Below are 15,702 nucleotides of genomic sequence, written 5' to 3'. Positions count from 1 at the left end.
AGAGGCCAAAGTTTTAGTGGGTGAAGGGACGATTTCACTCATGAAACTCAAGAACACAAGAAAACAACAAGAACAACAATCTCCTTGTATATATTCCACTGTCAAGGCAAAACATTTTTCTACAGGAAACAGAATTTTCCCACCACTCCAAAGAAGTCCAATAAATAACTTTACAGTGAAGGGCCCGGGCAGAACACACAAGGGGGCCCACATGTTCCCAAGCAGCCCCAGGGCTGAGGCGCCCAAAGCGCCGACGCCTCCGCCAGGTCACCCGCCGTTCTGTCTTTCTCGAATGTGACCCACTGGCGTTTCCAACTGCTTTACGGAGCAAGTCCATCTGGTCAGCCCGGGGGCGAGTGAGGCCACAGAGCACAACACAAGAAGTGGTCATAATAAAGTCTTCTCTCGAAGACCAGAGAAGAGCTTCAGGCTGCAAGTTCTTCAGCAGCACGTCCTCCCAGAGGGCCGAGTCCCCCGCAGCGTCACGCGGGTAAGAGCTCGGGAGGGCTCTCTCCGTAGCAGTACTTTGCTATGGGATCCCTATAGGTGTTCTCGTGCTGCACGCTCTGTTGGCAAAACGGAAGAGAAGAGCGCGGTGAGAGAGAGCGGGACGGCAGCCAGCATACGCGCCCTGTAGGAGCCCAGGTGAGCCCAGCTCCAAAATGTCACCAGGGCATCCTCTGCAACCAAGGTGGATGCTCGGCACGGAATGCCAACGAAGGGCACGAGAAAGGACAGAGTGTCACAGGACTGCTTCTTTTACACACACTAGTCAGTTTTTTAAAACCCAGCTGTGACTGGGACAACCTGAGACAATAAACTTCCCTCAAATTATTTTAAGTCAGTTAAGATCCAACAGGTGTTTTGCACTTGACCCTGTGCTTCAAAGTAATTTGGTCCCCGGCACTGCACCCTGCAGAGATGACGGAGATGCACTTCCAATTGCTTCCATCAAGGTTTGTGTACCTAAGGGCTGGCACATGAACAAAACACCACGGTACCACACAAATGACCACACAAATGCTTGACCACATCTGGCTAAGCAAATGAAGTGTGACTACAGATAATCAGCCTCGATGACTAATTTTTCAGCAATTTGTTTTCATACTAGCAACTTGAATTTTTGGCTAGCCAAGAATTCATTAATTAGTCTAAGACCAAGGCTAAACATCTAAATTTTAAGTATTAATCCAATTTATAGTCATGCAGCCAACTCTGTTTCTTGGGACACTGTTATAAAGGCAAATTGGCAACTGGGAATTTTCTCTTTACAGTGAAAAAGCAAAGTCAGAAAGTTTAGCATCTTCACTCAAGTTTGGAATTAACTCCTGGGTTTTATCAGTTAAGGAAAGAAAACACCTGGCCTTTTTTCTATTTCCCATTTCTCAGAATGAGAGTATGAATCAAAGTCAAGGGTTCAAACTTCCTCCACATTTCCTTTAAAGTCTATTCAAATGGAAAGCTCTTTCAGCAAAACAAGGCCATTAGGAATTTCTTCATGTTTCAAATACTCATTATAATCCTTGAAACATTTACCCAACAATGCTAGATGCCTTAAGAGCAGACCAGAGACAGAGAGAGTAGCATAAAACCCAGAGGAGGACTACAGAAATCTGGCAAAGGGTGTAAGAGCTCCAGAGAATGGCACATGAGTCATGTATGTCAGACAGAGCCAGGTCAATCTTGGAGACACCATGAAGGAAAGCCAGAGGAAGTGCGCTTGTATAACGAACACATCTGGTGATTTTACAGAGAGCACGCCAACCACCACCCAATCAAAAAGGCTGAGAGCAGAGGATGGGGAGTCAAAAAGCAAAAAGGTTCAGACACTTTCAGCAGCTGGTGCCATGTTTAATGCCCAAAGAGCAAAGCATTTAATGACAACATGCTAGAAAGTACTGAAAGCTTAACCACCTACAGATTTATCTGTGTATTTTCAATACCCACCTGCCCCATGCCCTTGAATCCTAAAATAAACCACATTTTTGTCCCAGAATAACTTAGTACCCACTCTAAACGAGTGGTGCCTGGAAAGCCTTAAGTCAAAGACAGAGGAAAGAGCTTCTCTCAGGAATTTGACTAGTAGGACTTAAAATGCAAACAAGCTAATCAGACAGGGAAGATGCAAGTTAGTTAGACCTTGATTTAAATAAATATAAATATTTTACATCCCTAAATCATATAAATCTCACGTTGACATTCATAAATACAGTCAGCCCTCCGTATCCACAGGGCCCGCATACATGGGTTCAACCAACCACAGATCAAAAGTATTTCAAAAAACTCCACAAAGTTCCAAAAAGCAAAACATGGCCTTTACACTGTATTAGTTATTATAAGTAATCTAGAAACGCTTTAAAGCATACAGGAGGATGCAGGGAGGTAATATGCAAACATTATGCCATTTTATATGAGCATTTAGGAATTTGGGGTCCTGGAACCAAATATGCTCAGATACCAAGGGATGACTGTACAATTAATCCCCCAAAGTTCCATTTAAATCTCTTCTCCATTATCACCCCACCAAAGGGCCCCCAGTGTGGATTTTCAAGTTTTCTTCCAGACGTTGATTCCCACCGGCCCACCCCGCCACCAGAGGCATCATGGATACTGACCTGGGATGAGGTCCTGCATTTAGCCAAACACAATTCAAAGTGGTCTTCGACTGCCAGGAAGAGGTTCTGGAATGCCACAGCTGCCCGGTTGAGGAAGCGCTCCAGGAGGAGTTGCTGTGGAAACAAAAGTTAGTACCTATAATAAATTCCAAACTCAGCAGCACAAGGTAACCTTGGAAACTTCTCCTAAACTAAGAGACTGCTGATGCAGGGAGGGGAGGGAGAGAAAGAGAGGCTTATATGAGCAGGAGGCTGGTGTCCTATTCTTTAGACATCTGACTGGGAATACAACAGCCCACTCTACCAAAGCACAGCTGGAGGAAAGAGAACTACCTCCTTCCCTTGCAGACAAAGGCTACCTCACAGCAGCCATTTCTGACACCTACACAAGGTTCTCTTCTATTTTTAAAGAATCCCACAGAAAGATTCTAATGCTCAATGTGAAATGCAAGCAGAAAAATTAAAGGAGTCGCAGCCCAAGAAGCAACCCTCCATACCTTGTTGGGCTGCAGGCAGCAGGAGACACAGTGCTCGTAGGCGCCGCAGCAGCCACTGGACAAGCAGCCGTCGCAGCAGTACTGTTTTGTGCCAGGGACGTTGACGTTACAGCAGCCATTCACCAGCAGGTCTTTCCTCTCACAAACGTAACCTGAAAGTCAGAGACTAGCCTGAGTATAGACCTAGCAGTCCCCTACCTGTGCACCAGGGGCGATCACACGGCGGCAATCAAAGTCCTGCTCCCAAAGAACACGAAGCCGGAGTCTGGAGTCAGGAGCATCCTCAAGACCATAGAATTTGGAATCAGACGGTGTCCAGTCAGAGCTTGCTACCTGCATGCAGCAGTTTATAGGAAACACAGACTCCTATTTTATAAGTAGGCTATATACATCCTAATCCACCTAAATGACCTTTTAGTCTACGGTCACATATTTGATTTAATCATCACATGGCCTTTGTTTCCCTGTTCTAACCTATGCAAGCCAATTTTTCATCTATGCCTGGAGAAAAATGTAATGCTTTATCAAACAAAAATCTGAAGAGAGGGAAAAAAACAAAGCGTTCATTCCTGAAAATGAGATCCTCCTAGATTAAAAAAACAAAAGCAAAAAAAACCACTTCACACACACTTTTTATAAATGCCTTTCATATACTTGCCATTTCACATTTAACCTTTAGAAACTGATTTAGGCTGTTTTTAAGTATACAGAGCAGGGATTCAATTAGCCCTCAGCATTAGGGAATGCCAGTACTCGATAAGACCCAAGGAATAAAAATCCTAATTTCCTCCACTCATCATCTAAATAGACCCCCTCCAACTTAGTTCATGCATTCATATTCAACTTTAAGAAAAGAATGTCCTCACAAAAGCAAACTTATTTTTCATAGCTGCTAAAAAGACAATTCTCTACACCCTTCTGGGAGTAGGACAGGAAAATTTAAGAATAAGTCCCTGAGGGACCCCACCTGGCCCATGGGCAAACTCCAAGGTGCAGGCCCAGGCCCACAGGTGCACACAGGTGCAGAGCAGCTGTTCCTCACATCGTTCCATTCCAAATGCCCAGCTTCATAATCCTCAGAGAATGAGACCTCATGAAGCAAAAGGTTGTTTTCAGAAACCATTCTGGAAAACACAGTCTGTGCAAAAGCAGGAGGCACCAGTAAAATAACAATGGAAGAGGCAAGAAGGGCCCTCACTTCATACTAGGGAAACTGAGGCCTATGAGAAGCCGATCCCATTTATCTGGGTGCTGGCGCTTCTTGTCGCCACTGTGGTAGTTTTAACTTCTAAAATAAGAGAGGATGATCCTAATGTCACATTAAATGTTTCTGGGATTCTTCCTAACTATTCTTACTCATCTTCATAGGAATTACAAATTAAAAATCCAAATAAGCCAGCATGTTCCTTAAAATTCTGCCCCAAATGATAAATATAGAACATCTTATCATGTAATCTGTCAGAAAGATGTAAAATATTACCCTTGTTGAAATGATCTTTCTGCCCTTTTCTCTTTTCCAGGTTGCAAGTGTTGGCATCTCAGGTCTTCTATTTTTCCCCAGTACAATCTGTCAATATTTAGCTTTGAAACCAGATCTTTCTAACTTCTGGTGAAAGAAAGCCCATTAAGATTTCTCCTTTTGCACCTGGAGAAATGCACACTTACAGACATTATTTCCAACAAGGAGTCCTGTGACATCACAATCTCAGTGTATGCTGCTCTTGACTGGGAAACCAACTTATAACCTTTGCAAAGTTTCTAACTTTATTGGTTGTCTTACTGAATAAGGTGTAACTCTGGCAACACTCATGTTGTTGGCATCTGCTCGCTAAAACGTAAAAATTTCCTGCAAGTTTTCTTTATTACACTGTTTATCTCCTCTCGTGTATTCACGGAGGTAATATAAAACATATCATCCTTGGATTTTTATTGATTAGTTCTTGGAACTTTTTACTTAAGAAATCTGACAGTCTTTGTCTCATTTGAATTAATCAGAGGGAAATCATTCTTTTGCTAGCTATGACCAAAGGAAAAGACAAACTGTCATTTATAACCTAATATTAAATAATAAAGTCAAGGCATAAGATTTCAAGCTTTCTCACTGGGTATCATACAAACTAAAGTCTGTAAGAAAAACAGCACTGAATTCCAACTTCAGTCCTGGTCTCAGTCCTAGGTCTACCCCTGCCTGACTAGCTGGGTCATACTGTGGAAGCAGCTTCCCTTAACTGAACTTTACTCTATTAAAACAAAACACGTTATTTGCAATTTAATCTGCTTTTCAAATATAATCTTAAAAACAGAGCTCAACACTGTTTAGTCTTCCTGATTTTTTCCTTTAATCCCAAATAACCTCATATGCTCTGAAACCTTTGAGATCTTTTAGGAAAAGTTTTTTTTTTCTTAATTATTTTACTGGGGTTGCAAACTTCAAAACACACACACATATGCACTGTAGTCTCATTTTAAAGACAGTACCTGTCTTCATTTTGTTGAGCTTCATCATGTATCAATGAAGACTCTAATTCAAGGTTACTGTTATCAATTTCAGTGTTGTTAGGTTTATAATTCATTTGTTCTGAGACTAAGAGCAAAATTTACTCTTGCAAAACAAACCAGATTATTTGCAAACCACCAGCTGAAAAAGGAAAAAAACCCACAAAACAACTGAGGAATTCTGACCACTGTTTGGATAGTCGACATTAAGGAAAAGTAGCACCAGACTACAGGAGAGGAAGGGAGCCAGCCTTACCCAGTTCATCTGTGATGAGGTGTTTCCCCTGAATGGAGTTCCGGCACTGGTTGCTGGGCCGACTACTATTGCCCAAATTAAACTGTACTTTCCATGGGATGGGTTGATCGTGGTCTTGGACCTGGAGGAGATTCCGATCTCTCACTGCCCTCTCCTCCTACAAAGAAACCATAAATGAGAAAGTTGAACTATTGTTTCTTGCATTTTCACCAATTTTTCATATAAACTACAGTAACAGGACAAAAACAATACAAAAAAGCTTGCACAACAGGAAACCTCACTTGGTATAAGAAAAGTCTGGGCCAAAGTCATTTTAAAAAAATGCAAAATAAACCTGAAGGAAGAAGTAATAAATTAGGGCTATGCTTCAAAACTTACATAAATGCCCCTAGATTAAGTACACATTATAAATGTGTACAAAAGCATTAATTTCTTCAAAAAATGTGGAGGGGAAGAGTTTTGAACTTTCTGACAGCAAGTCATTTAAAACATTTTTTATGTTAAAAGTAAACATTTACATTGTGGAATAGAATGTAAACTCTGAATATACTTTTAAAATAAAAGAGGAAACTTCAAAGAAACTTTCCAACTGTCATTTCAGACAATACTGGAACATATCACAGGTAACAAGGTTACTTTAATTTGCAGTGAGGAACAGTGGTAAACTAAATGGGAACTCTGAATTAAGAGTTGCTTTTAGGTGCAAGAGCATGGAAACTTGCAAATTTCTTCTATGAAAAAATACTGAGTACATGACCCTTGGGGCTCCCCAGGTGGCTCCAGTGGTAAATAACCCGCCTGCCAATGCAACAGACACTAGACTCGCAGGTTTGACCCCTGGGTCAGGAAGAGCCCCTGGAGGAGGGCACAGCAACCCACTCCAGCATTCTTGCCTGGAGAATCCCATGGACAGAGGAGCCTGGTGGGCTACAGTCCACTGGGTTGTAAACAGTCGAACATGACTGAAGCGACTTAGCAAGCAAGCAATGTGACCCTTAGAACATGTATCTTTCTTTACAAAAGACACCCACGTCAGACATCCTTTACCTAGACAGGCAAAGTGAGGAGCTTCTCTAGAGGCAAGAGTTTAGACCTTTTCTCCTAGCCCCCATGTCGCAGTTAGACTTTCCAAACTGCCTTGTTATACTCTTAAGACAAACTAAGTAAGGTGCCCAAGAGCCAAAACACAGACCATGCCATCTTCTGATTCAGGAGACAGCCATCTTCTGAATTACTCAACCTATCTATTGTTGGAAAACAAAACAATGATAAGACTCCCTCTGAGAGAGGCTGTATATGTGGGTGTGTATATATGGGTCCCTAGTGGCTCAGTGGTGAAGAATCTGCCTGCAACACAGGGTTCAATTCCTGAGTTGAGAAGATTCCCTGGAGAAGGGAATGGCAACCCACTCCAGTATTCTTGCCAGGGAAGTCCCACGGACAGAGGATAATTTAACCATCCTACCATTTTAATAGAGCTCTGTGGCTTTTGCCATTAACAGTGATCTGTCATGTGTCATTGAGCAAAAGGGACTAACCTTGAAAGTTGATGACAAAAGGTTATACTTTAAGACAACAGAAGAGAGTTATTTTTCTGTGAAGAGTTATTTAATATTTACAACATGCATATCCACATATACTTTGGCACCGCAAACACATTTTTGAAACTTAGCCTCTAGAAAGTACCAATGTGTAAGGGTGTATTAGGATGTCCACTATAGGACTGTTTATGTGATAGAAAAAAAACCAGGAACCCCAATCACAAAGAAATGATTGAATAAACATGGATAGCTATCGCTATTACAAAAAAAAAAAAAAAACAGACATGACTGATGTGTATTTACCTACAGTAGGAGTCCTTAAACATGACTTGCACATTAGATTACATAGGACACTTAAATTCTGATTCCTGAGTCCAACTCCAGACTGAGTAAAAAGCTCTGTGGGTGGGACCTGGGAGTCATTCTTTTTTCAAAGCACTCAGATGATATTAATAAACAGGGTTGCAGATCACTGATGTCCTTAGTATATTAAGCTAAAAAACAAGTTACAGAATAATGTGCATATTACCACATGTTGTATTACAATAATAACTGTATTAATGTATACATACAGGTTTGTAAGAGCTGAGATAAAGGCATGGAAAGATACACTACAGACCATTAACATGGAAAGGACAGGTGATTATTACCATCTTTCATCTTTGGAAAAGTTTCATTTTTAATTTAAAGTAAAATGATAAAAGTTATTAAAAACATGATTATTAACAATAGGTGACACTAGTGAGGAATCTACAGGAACTCTACCCTTGAAACTTCTCTGTAAACCCATAATTATTCCAAATTAAGTTTATTATTTTAAAAAACCATGATTACCAATCTGAAAGACATAAATATCCCACAATCCCATTACTTAAATAAAGCTGTAGCCATTTCTGGATATTAACTTCTAGCCCTTGACCCCAGCATTTATACTACAAATTAGGATGCTTCACATTCAGCTCCTCTTGACACTAATTGGATGGTAAACGATTCAAGTACCTACATTATCTTGATAATCATTTTCAAGGCTTTATAATAATCCATCATGTTGATATGCTGTAATTTAGTAAACACATCCTCTACAGATCAATGTTTCTGCCTGCCCCAGGTTTTTGTTATCAAAAACAGCATTGCAATAAAAATGGAGACCTTTTGCTTATTCTCTTGCATCATTTATGGTAGGAATTATTATTAGAAGTAGAGTTAATGCTATAATTCATTTCAGTCACTCAGTCGTGTCTGACTCTTTGTGACCCCATGGACTGCAGCATACCAGGCTTCCCTGTTCATCACCAACTCCTGGAACCTACTCAAACTCATGTCCATTGTGTTGGTGATGCCATCCAACCATCTCATCCTCTGTCACCCCCTTCTTCTCTTGCCTTCAATTGTTCCCACCGTCAGGGTCTTTTCCAATGAATCAGTTCTTCGCACAGTGCTAGATAATTTTCCAAAAGTTATATATGCCACTTATAACACTACCAGCATTTAAATAACACTGTGCCACACCAGTACTGAATTTTGCTCCTTAATTTACTAAAGGTAAAACAGTCCTACCAGGTGGCTTTAATTTCTATTCTGCCCCCTCTCTTTTGGGATTCCCTGGTAGCTGAGCTGGTAAAGATTCCACCTGCAGTGCAGGAGACCCCGGTTCAATTCCTGGGTTGGGAAGATCCCCTGGAGAAGGGATAGGCTACCCACTCTAGTATACTTGGGCTTCCCTGGTGAGAATCCACCTGCAATGTGGGAGAACTAGGTTCAATCCCCAGGCTGCGAAGATTCCCTGAGAAGGGAACAGCTACCCACTCCAGTATGCCGGCCTGGAGAATTCCACGGACTATACAGTCCACGGAGTCACAACGAGTCGGATATGACTGAGCTACTTTCACTTTCCCCTCTCTTTTGTTTCTTTTGAACTAGCATCAGCATGAACAAGATGCGTTATACAAAAACAACATCAGTATTACTTGGTTGGGGGAAGAATGGGAATTAAATGCAGAAGCCTTGGGAATACGGACACATCACTTAGGTGCACACTACTTAACCACCTGTAAATTCATGCTCCTCTGCTCTGTTGGGGCTGTATCAGTTAACGAGATAATCAAGCTATGTGCAAGCTAAACTGCACTTCAAATGCTACCCTAGATAAATTAATAGCCATAAAGCCTTAAGAGGTTGGTCAAAGTACAGTAAACTGGATTTACAGTATAGCAAGGTTGAAAGTGCTCTTCAAATTACTCTCAAACTTTCCTGTTATTCCTCCTGAAAGAAAACAAGCGTTCATGGACAAGGGCATTCCAGAAGGACCTCTTCCACATTACTATGATCCTGGTAAACAGGAAGGCAATGCTCCCAGCATCTGAGATTGTTTTCAAACCTGAATATTCACGACCTTGCCAAAAGGAGTGGGTCAGAGTTGTACAACCAGAAAAGACTGTACAAGACAGTGTGTAAGACATAATGACAAAAGTAATGAATCAGCACATTTGTTTTTCCAAAGGTCCGCTTTTACGACGATGTGGGGGAGGGGCAGTGAAGGGATCCCTTCACTGAACAGGCAGCTTTAAACCTTTCCCCAGCTGGTCCACCCACCCTAACAGGCTGTCTCAATTTTAAACATCTCCTGCCAATGTGTTTGTATTTTCTTATTTCAGATCCATCCAAAGGTACCAAGTTCTTACAATGTGTTAAGGATATAGAAACAAAGGTAGCTGGGTTCTCTATTTTCAAAGTGCCTCCAGAATTTTCATCAACTACAAGCAACTATAGAAATGTTTTATTACTAATGTATATTACTTAACCTCTGATTTAAAAGGGGATATATTGATAACTGGGGCTTCCCAGGTGGTGCAGAGGTAAAGAATCCACCTTCCAATGCAGGAGACACAAAAGACAAGAGTTTTGATCCCTGGGTTGGGAAGGTCCCCTGGAGTAGGAAATGGCAACCTGCTCCAATATTCTTGCCCGGAAAATTCCAAGGACAAAGGAGTCTGGTGGGCTACAGTCCATGGGGCAGCAAAGAGTCAGACACAACTGAGTGACAGAGCACATGAGCACACATACTAATAACCGTCCTATTTTTCAGGAGCTAGCCGAAGGGTCAAATGAGATACGTGTCCCATGTAAGCAGGAAGGCACCGGAGCACAAGGCATTGTCATTAAAAGACTCGCTTCTGATTCTCAAAAGTAAAAGAAAAAAAAAGGGAGATAAAGGCCAGAGGGAATCCCGAATGTCCAATATTTGGGGAATGACAAATAAATATAACCTGATCATGGAAAATTTTAGTTATAAAAAATTTATACTTAAAGCTTTTAAAGATGGGGAAAATGCATACATGTTAAGTGAAAAAAGAGTATGCCCCAATTATATGTTTAAAATATGAAAATAAAGAAAGAAAATATGTCCAAATATCAGTGAGTCCCTCTGGTTGCTGAGATTAAAGATAACTGCTTTCCTTGTCTAACCTGTGCAGCACTTTACAAACTCTGAAAGGTATATGTACTTTCGTGATCAGTGAAAAACAGAAAACAAAGATTAACAACTCTTATGATTTATTACACTTTAGACAGTGTCTAACTTGAAACCAATTTACATACTTAATTACTTAAAAGATGATGATGTTCATGTATTCTCTAGTAGTTATGCAAATAGCCCTGACACTTTCAGAACTGCACTATTTGAACAACTATGAGAACAGTTATTTACATGAGAGGACCTCTAAGGACCCTTCTGACTCCAAGACTGGGATTTCTTTAATCTCAGCTCAAACGCCCCAAAGAATTAGGCCCACCTTGCTGCTCTATCATAGTACCTTGTTTTGTTTTCTTTATATTACTAATTGTTATGTGAAATAATCCTGCTTATTTGCCATTTCTACCCCTTACCCCCTACAGAATACAGGCTCTTGGAGAGTCAGACTACATCTGCTTTGCCCCCCCACTGTATCACCATCATCTAGCAGACATTGCCTAGTGCAGTTGGTTTTCACTAAAACATTTGTAAAATCAGTGTGTCCAAGTCACCTGGCACCCAGCCCTCTCCCCCAATGGCATCCCCACCAAGGTCACTAATTTCTCTTGTGTTCCCATACCTACAATTTAAACTATCCCCCAAAGCATTAATTAACATGAAAACCAAAGAAAAGAGGAATTCAAAGCTGTAGAGAATAATCAACTATTCTCTAGGCAAAAAGTGGCTACATCTGCTCCAAGAGTTCAGTCTCACTGAAGCAGAGCTAAGGATCATATGAAGCTTTGGAGTTTCTCAGTCTCCTCTCAATTAATTCTAACCACTCCCACCCCGCCTTCCTGTCCAATAGATAGCACAGCTCTGTTACAAATGGAGCCTGAGTCTAGGCAAAACGGAGCCCACTTGCCTCAAGCCACTGATCTCAGGAGTGCCGAAGACCAAAACAGCAGCAGAGAACAGAGCCAGCAAGCAAACTCACACATATGTAAGAGCATCAGTCAGACTGGGACGATGTTCATCTCACAAAAGTCCACGGACCCTTTATACTCTTAAAAATTATTCAGGACTTCAATATGTGGGTCACTGAGGGTTATGGCTATTAATAGTCATCATATTAGAAATTAAAACATAACTTTTAAAATATTTAAATAAGCTATTTGTTTAAAAATAACAACAATGAGCCCATTACATATCAACAGGTTTTCATGTGCGTGTGGGAAAAGAATGTTTTTCAAAACAAAAATATGTATTTGGTGAGATGAGAAAATGTTTTTACGTGTCTGCAAATGTTTTTAATGCCTGGCTCAATAGAAAACAGCTGGATTCTCACAACTCCCTCTGCATCCAATCTATTGCAATACATTGTTCGGGTTGAAGTTTATGAAGAAAATCTATCTCATACAGATGTGTAGTTGGAAGTAGAATATTTTAGTGGTTTTTCCAGATAATTATGGATAATCTTTGATAGTACATCAAAACTTGACAAGTATAGTTTCTTAAAAGTTCATTGCAAATGGTATGGTCACTTTGGAAAACAGCCTGGCAGTTCCTCAAAAAGTTAAACAGAGTTACCAAGTGACCATCAATTCCACACCTAGGACCATACCAAGAGAACTGAAAACCTATTTCCAAACAAAACCTTGTACACCAGTGTTCATGGCAAATAGTCAAAAAGTAGAAACAAGTCAGTATTCCCGCCCTGAGAATTCCATGGACAGAGGATCCTGGCGTGCTACAATTCATGGGGTCGCGAAGAGTTGCAACTAAGCAACTAACACTTTCACTACTTTCACTTTTTTCAGATACAAGGCAAGTCTCCATCAGACAAAATGTGGTAGATGTCTACAACAGAGTATTATTCAGATATAAACTACTAATACATACTACAAGATGGATGAGCCTTGAAAACACAGGCTTTTAACTGAAAGAAGCCAGACACAGAAGACACACAGTACGATTCCATTTATATGAAATGTTCAGCATAAGTGAATCCATGGAGACAGAAAGTTGACTAGCGGTTGCCAAGGGCTTAATGGACAGAAATAGAGAGATCATGGCTAATATGTTTTTTAGGCCATGGGGTAATTAGATCCAAAAAAATCTACAAAATGAAAACAGCTGTGAACAGTTTTAGGGACTCACAATCACCCCCCCCAACACACACACCCCTATGATTGTGGCTATAGATCAAAAGTTAAAAAAAGAAAAACAAATACTAGGTACACCAGAGTAAAAGGTAGTTGTAGTGAGAATTCCCTGGTAGTCCAGAGGTTAGGACTTCGCATTTTCACCCAAGGGCCTGGGTTCAATCCCTGGTCAGGGAACTAAGACCCCACAAGCCTCATGGCATGCCCATCCACACCCACCCCTCAAAAAAGCAGACTGTAGGGAAAGTAACAGAGTAGATAGCATCTGAGTCGATAAAGGAAAAATCAGTAGGAGTGTGCCAAACTGGGAAGAAAGGAAGCCACCCAATTATAAAGATTTGATTGTTCAACCAATATCTGAATAACCACGATAGTGTCTGGCAGTATTCTAAAGACTGGGATTCTATGAACAACACAAAGTCCCTGTTCTCCAAAAAATGATGTTCTAGAAGGGAGAGTGAGGGGAAACAGATAAACAAATAAATGATCCAGAAATCCTCAGTAGGCAATTTCTACCACACACACACAAAAATAATAATAAAGTACGACTACGGACAAGAAACTCAAGTCACTGAGACAGTGTCACCTGGTGTGACCTGGGGCAGTAACAGTAAGCCTCACTTGAATTAACAACAAGACTCACCACGCAGAGATCCTGGAACTGAGCCTGGAGTTTTACCTAAATGCAAGGGGGATCCAAAGAAGAATTGTATCTTCTTTTCTATTCAGATGATCACCCCCTCCTGCTGATAAAGACTATAGGACAAGAAAGAAAGCAGAGACCTGTGGGTGGGCCCCTGCAGAGGTCCAGTTAGGCTGCCCTAGGGTGGCTGCGGTGACAATTGGGAGAGAAGAACAGATTCAGGATCTGCTGTGGAGGCAGAGGAAATGTTTTGCAGGCGAGGAGTGAGATAAAGTAAAGCAGAAAGTTATTTGTGGCCAGACTACCTGAGGAACAGTAATTAGTGAGCCTGGGAAGACTGGAGAGGAAGTACAGGTGCTGGAGAATCAGGAGTTCGGTTTTGGACAAATAAGAAGAGCTGACAATACATTCAAAAGGGACTCAAGCAGGCAACTGGACAGAAGAACCTGGGGGTTTCTGAATCCGTGGAGGTTGGAGTTAGAAATTAGGATAGCCAACAGCATACAGTTGGTGTTGAAACCAACGGCGCTAGAGGTGAGCAACGGCAGGTGGGAGGGAGGCAGGGGGCTGAGTCCCTGCTCACCGTGGCACCCGAGGGACAGACAGGGGACAGCATGTGACCACGAGAAGGTGTCTGTGAAGTTGTGAAAACACACATCCAAGAAGCACTGAGTTCACAGGAATGTCACCCACACGTCCTAGTCACCAGAGGAAGCTTGTAACACAGGTGAAAAGTGGGATACAGTTCTCTAACTTCCCTTTTTACAGCTTCCCCACCAACCTGCTAAAACTAGGGTGACCATCTCCTTTACTGGGTTTTTTTTTTTTTAACTTAGAAAATAACTGCTTTACAATACTGTGCTAGTTTCTGCCGTCCAACAACGTGAAACAGCCGTAAGTATACATATATTCCCTCCCTTGTTTAGTAATTTTCTATTCACTGATACATTCTATTTAGGAACTTGACTCTTGAAAATGAAAAGGGGAGATTTTTTAAACTCCCATCAGAGCAACAGCATAAAGCAGGGTTGTCCCGGGTACCCTCTGAAGTAGGCTCATTCGTTGTAAAAACCCAAATGCTCCTACCGATTTCTAAACACCCTGCCCATGCTCTGGGTAACATTTCCCACCAAAGCTCTTTGCCGTTTCTCTCAGAAATTCGCACAGAAAAGAAAAACTCAGAGGGTGGAGAGGTGAAAACAAAATTCCACCCAACCCTGTTTTGTATAGGAAGGGAACCGCGGGGGTCCGGCGATCACTGAGCCCCGAAATTAAATAAAAACCAGGCACACCGGCGCTGGCCTCGCAGCTTGGCTACTTATAGCCCAGGAATCTGCACCTTTCCCAGTCTCCAGGTTCCCCCGCTACAATACGGGGACAGTACACCTCCACCCCACCCCAAACCTCCCTGAGGATGAAAGGAGAAATGCCAGCCCCGCTCAGCCCTGGGACCGGCAGGTGGGAAGCCCTGAGCCCGGCAGGTAGGAAGCCCTGAGGGTGAAAAGAACAGCGTTAGAGGCCCATCACAGCGGGCTCGAGTCCCAGCTCTGTCCCAAGCAAAGGGGCAGGTCCCTTCTCCCGTCTCAGCCCCGGCGCGCCGGACACTCGGGCAGCGCGGCTGCAGAGGCAGCTTCCCTCACCCGGGCAGCCGGGGCAGCACTGACCTGCTTGAAGGTGCTGGTGAGGAAGTAGACCAGCGAGAGCCCGAAGACCAGGGCAAGCACCCACCTCTTCCGCAGGAGCCGGCGCCACACCATAGCCGCCAGGTTCACCATCCCGGCGCGGAGCGGGGCAGGCCCGGGGCCCCGGCGGCATGGCCCCTACACGGCCGGCAGCCCCATGGCTCGCGGCGGGCGACTGCCCCGCGGCCCTCAGCCCAGCCAGCTCCCGTCAGCCACCTCTCACCTCCCACGTGACTCCGCCCCACGCACCGCCTCCTCACCTCTTGCGTCACCCGCCGGGCCTCATTCAGCCTCCTCCTCATTGGTCCCTACAGAGCGGGGGCTTCTTATTGGCTAAATCTCGGGAAGGGGGTGGG

General features: G+C 42.6%; 1 protein-coding gene across 2 annotated transcripts; it reads right to left on the bottom strand.

Annotated features, from left to right (window-relative positions):
- Positions 1-65: 65 nt before the first annotated feature.
- On the bottom strand, positions 66-15,584 carry SPRING1 (SREBF pathway regulator in golgi 1). Of its 2 annotated transcripts, none has more exons than XM_040251634.1 (5): positions 15,329-15,584; positions 5,865-6,021; positions 3,113-3,264; positions 2,616-2,729; positions 66-566 (listed from the first exon to the last, which is right to left on the bottom strand). In XM_040251634.1, the coding sequence occupies exons 1-5, from the start codon at positions 15,437-15,439 to the stop codon at positions 483-485; spliced, it is 618 nt and encodes a 205-aa protein (XP_040107568.1). In that variant the 5' UTR covers positions 15,440-15,584; the 3' UTR covers positions 66-482. The 2 variants fall into 2 exon arrangements, with proteins under 2 accessions (XP_040107568.1, XP_040107569.1); XM_040251635.1 differs by having other exon boundaries at positions 15,393-15,578.
- Between the last annotated feature and the right edge of the window lie 118 nt (positions 15,585-15,702).

This window comes from Oryx dammah, unplaced genomic scaffold (genome assembly GCF_014754425.2).
Source record: "Oryx dammah isolate SB20612 unplaced genomic scaffold, SCBI_Odam_1.1 HiC_scaffold_12, whole genome shotgun sequence".
NCBI lineage: Eukaryota > Metazoa > Chordata > Mammalia > Artiodactyla > Bovidae > Oryx > Oryx dammah.
The sequence above is the reverse complement of the archived record's forward strand: the minus strand, read 5'-3'. Positions and strand labels throughout refer to the sequence as shown.